This window comes from Lycium ferocissimum, chromosome 2 (assembly GCF_029784015.1).
Source record: "Lycium ferocissimum isolate CSIRO_LF1 chromosome 2, AGI_CSIRO_Lferr_CH_V1, whole genome shotgun sequence".
NCBI lineage: Eukaryota > Viridiplantae > Streptophyta > Magnoliopsida > Solanales > Solanaceae > Lycium > Lycium ferocissimum.
Window position 1 is genome coordinate 34,642,924 of NC_081343.1, and position 7,125 is coordinate 34,650,048.

General features: G+C 35.3%; 1 protein-coding gene across 1 annotated transcript; it reads right to left on the reverse strand.

Moving 5' to 3' along the window:
* Window positions 1-341: 341 nt before the first annotated feature.
* On the reverse strand, window positions 342-5,051 carry LOC132035357 (proline-rich receptor-like protein kinase PERK4). Its single transcript, XM_059425615.1, has 9 exons — window positions 4,894-5,051; window positions 3,510-4,366; window positions 2,385-2,921; window positions 2,109-2,195; window positions 1,960-2,030; window positions 1,684-1,760; window positions 1,342-1,486; window positions 1,049-1,210; window positions 342-932 (listed from the first exon to the last, which is right to left on the reverse strand). Exons 2-9 carry the CDS (start codon window positions 4,258-4,260, stop codon window positions 723-725), a joined length of 2,040 nt encoding a protein of 679 aa, XP_059281598.1. The 5' UTR covers window positions 4,261-4,366; window positions 4,894-5,051; the 3' UTR covers window positions 342-722.
* Window positions 5,052-7,125: the final 2,074 nt, after the last annotated feature.

The window sequence follows — 7,125 nt, forward strand, 5'->3', positions numbered from 1 at the left end:
CTCCACTTGTGGGATTATAGTGGATATGTTTTCTTTAGTTTAAACTAAGTTTGACAAAGTCCAACTTCAAATGTGTATATTTGAAATTGGCATAAATTCATGTTTTAGACATTTATGTTTAAAGTTAAGCTTAAACATCTCCAACTTCAAATATGTTTGTATGAAGTTTGGCAAGTGATATCTCTAGTAACTCTGTTATTTGATTGCATCTTTTTCAAAATAGACAGGAGATAGGAACTGTTAAGTTTGTTGACTGCGTCTTTGAGAGCAGAATAAAATCTTCGAAAGCAAAGCTTTGATAAAGTGAAAAATAAATTATTCGCAATGGACAAGCTTTTGGTACATAGATTGTTTTTGTAGTTGCAAACAAAACAACATTAAAAATATCAAATATAATATTACAATAGCAAACAGATCACTACATTGTGAACATAAAGATCTTCAACATTTTTGTAGAGATTATATGTGAATTGCTGTACAAATTGAAACAAAATTCTGATCCTATAAACTTTGATATTCAAATCAAGATATGAATGAATGTACATCATAGACATTGTTGTAATCTCAAATCTCTGTTACCAGTTCCAGGCAAAAACCATCTGAAGTGGTTTGCAAAATATCTCAAACTTTAGCTCTTTAAATAAGCGGCAAGTCATTTTTTTTTTACTCTCGCCCCCAATTAGATTGGCTGCTTGAGAGGAGGAGCAAGAAGGGTTGAGTCATCACTCACTTGGAGTTCCATGTTCACTGCTGTTGAATTCTTGAGTTGGCAGAATCATTTTCCTGAACTTCATCATATCAGCATTATACATGCCAGTATCATAGGCTGAAGTGGCTGAAGTACTAGAGGCAGCAAAGCTAGGTGTCTTGCCAGGTTTTGCATTATCGTTCAAGTCCTCCAAAGATGAATTGCCTTCCAAGGCACGTACAATCTGTTTAAAATAATATTTATAAGTGAAACTAGTTATACTTTGAAAATAAGGAATGCTAAATGCTACAACATGTTAGTGTTATAAGTTAATTCTAATTCTAAAGAGGGCAATCATACCTGACTCATTTTTGGACGTCTTTTAGCAGAATGGCGGATGCTAGCAGCACCACAAGCTATCATGCGATGTAGCTCATCTGTATCATAGTTCCCTTCAAGACGCGCGTCCACCAATTCGTCATATATTCCTTCTTCCAGTGCTCTTGTAAGAAGGGGCCTAGCCTATAGACATTCATACATAATATATTAGATCAATATATAAAGCAAAAGTTAAGAGTCTAAGCATATATTTAATATCTTGGCGCAACCAAATTATAATGCACGAGACTTGTGAACTGAGATCTAGAACATACCCAGTCTACTAAACTGTCCTCCATCATATTGCTAGGATCAACAGGTCGTTTCCCGGTTATGAGTTCCAACAACATGACTCCATATGAAAACACGTCTGATTTCTCTGTTAGCTTGCCACTCGATGCATATTCAGGGGCTAAGTACCTGCAGTTTTTTACAAAGTAATTTTCTTGCTTAGAGACTTATCATGTAGCCAACTTTATATACATCTGAAGTATTCTCTGGATGCTAAAAGGAATAGAATAAGTAATTGCTTCTGATTGTTCAGTTTCGGAATAGATGTTTTATATGACTATTTTCACAATAAATAAAGTCTGAAAAAGTCGTTATGCTTGACTTACCCGAATGTTCCCATAACACGAGTTGATACATGAGTATTGTTATCAGAAGTAAGCTTAGCCAATCCAAAATCTGCCACCTGATAAACCGAATATATTCCTTTAAATCTCAGGTCAATGTGATGGTTAATAAACCTTAAAAAAAACAAAAAATAAAAAAAAACATGAGGTTTTAACTTAAAACTTATTCTTCATATTTGCATTGACCTATGTAGTGAAAAATTAAAAAACATGATTGTGAAAGTTTATTAAAAAATTAAATGTGGCTCATTGAATTACCAAGGCTTCATAATTAAGGTCTAGTAGAATGTTTGCAGCCTTGATGTCGCGGTGGATAATTCTATGTTGGCCTGCATGTATAAAGCGAGAAATGAGAGAGAGAAAGAAAGGAGAGAGAGGGATGAAAATGTGAATTAGAATGTTCATACAATCTTCATGGAGGTAAGCCAGTCCTTTGGCTGATCCCAAAGCAATTTTAAGTCTGGTCTCCCAGTCCATGACAGGTTGACCTTTCCCTGCAACAATGGATTTGATTTCACCCTCATCAAGACTAGAATTAAATAATATATTGAATCGATTTTTCATAATGAATTGATCTGCTCACAACTTCTAATAAGGAGTTCGAGAATCAAATAGGAAAGGGATAATCTGATTTCACAAACATAATTTTAAAAGAAGTGAGTAATGAATAGGAAAGAATGTACCATGAAGGTGGAACTCCAAGGTCTTGTTGTCAACATATTCATAGACCAACATGCGTTGTCCATTAGCAATGCAATATCCAACAAGGGACACAAGATGTCGATGATGAACTCTGCTAATGATCTCAACCTCAGCCTGAAATTCTCGTTCTCCTTGCCCACTGCCTGCTTTCAAACTCTTGATGGCTACTATTCTTCCATCAGTCAAAACACCTTTATGCACGTATCCAAACCCACCTTGGCCTAACAAATTGGCCTGAGAAAATCCATCGGTGGCCTTAGCTAGCTCCTCATAAGTGAATTGGCTCTGGGAGAACCCACCAAGTCCACCAACATTAACGTTAGGTGACTGAGGAGGCAATGCCCCTGCTTGGCCTGAATAACCTGACCCGAATTCGCTGCTTGAATTAGTTGCCTGATGTGGAGTAGCTGCAGCCCAACCACCTTGAGTGCCCATTTCACCTTGTGGTACCTTCATAACGTGATCCATAGACGCCCGTCTATTCCATTGATTGTTATTGTTGTAGTACTGTTCACCGCCTAATTTAACCGAAACACATATAGTTGTTATTCAGAAGTAGGAATTGCAATGGAGCAAGACAGGGCAAAGTGGCCCAAGACAAGGTGAAAATGGTCAAAGTTTATGGGCAGAATACCTAAAGACCCCTCCAAACTTGAGACGAATGGTTAGTTGCACACCTAAACTACCAGTAGTCTTAATTACCCCCTGAACTTGGCTATTCAATTATAAAGGCTATCCCAGAAAACATGCAACCAACCTTTCCTTCCCGCTTCTTCCCAATTCTGCCAAGTCTAGTGGGGTCTTTAAAATCTATATACATGTTGAAAATAAAGAGTAACACTAAGCAGAAAGGTTAAACTCTCGCAGGTTGAGGCTTCATCCGCCCTGCCTCATTTTCCATCCCAATTCAGAAAGGACTAGGGAGTAACCTTCTTTGTTTTTTCAGTTTCTCATATGATGAATGCAATACTACAACATTATAGTAGTAAAAATGTTATTATTCATATTCTAGATTGCAACAAAACATTATTGAATACCAATGCAAAACTAAATAACAAAAGAATATGCAATAAATAGCACTTAATAATTTGAAATGAAAGACATACCTTTAGGTCCAGGACCCATATAGTATCTCTGTTTCTTTTTCCTTCTACTACACCATACACAGAAAATGATAAAGGCAATAATCAATATGCCTCCCACAGCAAGTCCAGCTATAATAGCCACATTATTTCCTGATGAATCAGGGGGCGATGAGTTGTTGTTGTTTCCTGAGGAGGAATCAGGTGATTTTTCTGATGATCCGGGGTGTGAAGGAGGAGACAAATGTGCAAGAGGAGCTGGAGGTGATTCTCGTGAAGAAGCAGGATTCGGTGGAGAAAATATAGCTGATGGAGGAGAACCATTATTATTATTTTTGGGAGCATTAGGGGGTGATGGAGTATTATTGTTGGATGATGGTGGTGGAGACTGAGAAGGTGAATTATTAGACGAAGGAGGAGGCGATTGAGGGGATTGGTTATTATTATTATTATTATTATCTTTTGGCGGTGATGAAGAAGAACTGTCTGAGGGTGGTGGTGATGAAGGCGGAGGAGATTGTGGTGGTGGTGATGAATCAGGTGATGATGGAGGAGGAGATTGTGATGGCGGTGGTGATGAAGGAGGAGGAGATTGTGATGGTGGTGGAGACGACGATGAGGGAGGAGAATCATTTTTTGGTGGTGATGAATTATTATCTGAAGGTGGTGATGAAGATGAAGGGGAAGTTCCATTTGAATTATTAGGAGGGCTGTCACTAGAATCAGTATCATTGGAGGAAGCAGAACCAGGAGATGAATCCATTTTTTCACCCATGATGAACTTCCGGCCAAGATTCTATTTCAATAATATATATATGTACACGTACCCGCCGGAAACTCAATATCTCCCTTTCACTTCTCTTCTCAACGATTCAGTGTCCCTAACATATTGCCGTGAACATGAATAAAAATGTTATATTTGTGCAAAATAACCTGTAACTGCTATATTGTTATTTGTTACATTAAAATAACATCTTAAATCAGGGGCAGTTTGGTTGCTGGTTCGAGTTATGCTGGTGTTAGTAATACAGAGATTAGTAATGCATGATATAATTATACAGAGTTTAGTTATTTCTTCTATCCTGCATAAAATAGTACATAGATTTTCTCATAGCTTATTAGTTATGTAGGATTCTAAAACAAACATTGTATTTGGTGTGTTGAAGTTTGTATTAGTTATGTAGTTTGTACCTAGCAAAAAAATGCTACCAAACACAATACAAGTTATGCAAGATTCAATAAATGAATAAATTACCTCCTAACCAGCAATCAAACGACCCCATTAATGTACTTCACAGACTGGAAGTTTAACTTTAGATCATTCTTCTCTTACATTAGAGTAATGTGGTCATGGAAATTGGTTATAAAGAAAATGAAACAAAGAAAGACGAAAAGAGGAAAGATTTACCTCAATGAATAACAAGAATGAATGATGCTTGTCAAATGGAACAGAGAGAGAAATGTTAACATTGTGATTTTTTCATCTTACCTAGAAAGTCTACCCCTATCCCCAGCCCCAACCCCCCAAACAATACTTGTGTCCTAAAAAGAAGGGGCCCTCTCTCTCCTCTCTCTTATGTCAAATCTCTAGAGGTTGGCATTTAACACCTCTAATTTGAGCTAAGATCATGAGTTAGTTATTCTTCTTTCCAGAATTCTAGTTCCTCCTTGTCTTTGTGCCTTCTTGTCTAATTACCCCACAATTGTCATTGCCCTTACTTTTAGGGTCTTCCTATTTTGAAAAGGTTGTTTACTAGTTTCTCTCTGAGTCATTTCAACCGGAGCAACCATATATGATGAAATTTATTCAACATATTGTTTAATTAAAAGAGGATAGAATAAAAATAGTTTTGTTTCTCATTCCCATTTTCTCCGTTTTCCCAAGTTCCTATGTAAATGTGTGACATTTGTCGCATTTAAATATCAAAAGGCACAGACTTGTTTAACTTAACAAGAGTATCACCTATGATTAAAAGAATAGATATTAGTACCTTTTAAGAGGCTCCAAATTTGATAAGAATATATTCATCTGCTAAAATTTTGATACCAAATGATACTTATTTTTAGACTATCTATGTATGTACGTAAAGCTTGTTTTTTCTAAAACTTTTTTAATTAAGGAAGAAATATTGTAAATCAAGAAATTAAATATGATAGAATTATAAATTAGATAGAAAGTATTGTTACTAGAGGAGAATGACCTGTGCTCACATAGTTATAAATAAAGTATTCCTGGAAATTATTCATCTATATAAGCCACAAATTGCAAGGAATTCACTTATTCAAGATATGTGTATAGTAAAAGTGATGATCTAGTAAGTTAGAAACAAAATATATTCATTTAAGCATCTGTAAACTATACACAATAGCAACCATCGATAAAAGAGAAGACATGAGACACAACTCCAAATAACTTGCACCAAAAATTTTCAAAAAGAAAGAAAAAGCAAAGAAGGATGCTCAAGTAGTTGTTAGAAATATTCTGCTCGAACGGCCTATCATTCAAATTTTAGTGGTGTCACAACTTGTGGACTATCCAATATGTCATGGAGAACATCAACTCTTTAACTCTTTGTAATGCCCGGACATTACTATTTTGTCCCTGCAAATTATTAAAAAAGGCACACAATCAAAAATAGTCAGCGTAAGTTCTTGTTATGTGTATTAACTTCACTATTTGTGCAGATTGCATATTTATATAAAGATGGTAAAATCAGATGATTTACACAGAAAGTTAAGTAATTCGTTTAAAAGTCAACTTCCATCTTTACCTACTTGACTTGTTACTTAACTAAACTAAAAACACCTTATGAGAGTACATATTTGCTCAAGTCTGCATATTTTAACCAATTCAAGGTGAAAAATGAGTTGCTCTCTTAGCAAAACTGGGATAAATTGAATCAATAATGTCGATACAAAATAAATTCATGAGGAAGTGGTATCTCTTTAGATATACAACTTATTATTTCTTTTGATAAATCCAATGATATGTGGGGTGAAAGAGAATTTATCTCTAAACTTCTATTTATATTAACCAAAATAGCTCGATAAAAAGAGAGAGATAATAAAATCAGATGTATTGTCTTGATCACATAGTTTCTCTCTTTGGCTATACCCTCAATAGGAAGCAATCTCAAGATATCATGGATAGATTTTTTTTTTTTTTCCTGCTAAAGATCATATACTTTAGTATGTATTTTGCTTTACTAAGTAAAAAGCTCAGCAATTTATGCTTAGCTAAATTACTGCTTAGACATTGTAGCTTAAAAACGATAATGAACGTTACTTTAAGCAAATTAAAATTGATGATCCAGAGGGACGGAGTACATGACCTCTCAGACCCCGCTTTGCCATTAGCCTTGCCTCTAATATTAATAATTTGAGTGTCTCTTGCCGCATAAAAGCATCTGATAGCTGCATTTCTCTTGTTTCATCTAAAATTTACTACTCTTAACTTGAGATTTTCGATTCAATAAATCAAGGCTGAACAATAATTTATTTAAGCAAAGCCTATCTCATATGCACAATCACATAAAATGTGGAAACCTAGGGTGTGTTCGGTATGGAGGAAAATGTTTTTCTGGAAAATATTCGTTTGGGTAGTGGAAAATAAGTAAATTTCTTACTTATTTTCTCATGT

Excerpts from the sequence above, each read along its gene's own strand:
- LOC132035357 (XM_059425615.1), bottom strand. The coding sequence starts at position 4,260 with ATGGGTGAAAAAATGGATTCATCTCCTGGTTCTGCTTCCTCCAATGAT. Across the intron at positions 1,487-1,683 it reads CGTGTTATGGGAACATTCGG|GTACTTAGCCCCTGAATATG; the intron begins GTAAGTCAAGCA and ends AAAAAACTGCAG. Across the intron at positions 933-1,048 it reads GACGTCCAAAAATGAGTCAG|ATTGTACGTGCCTTGGAAGG; the intron begins GTATGATTGCCC and ends TATTTTAAACAG.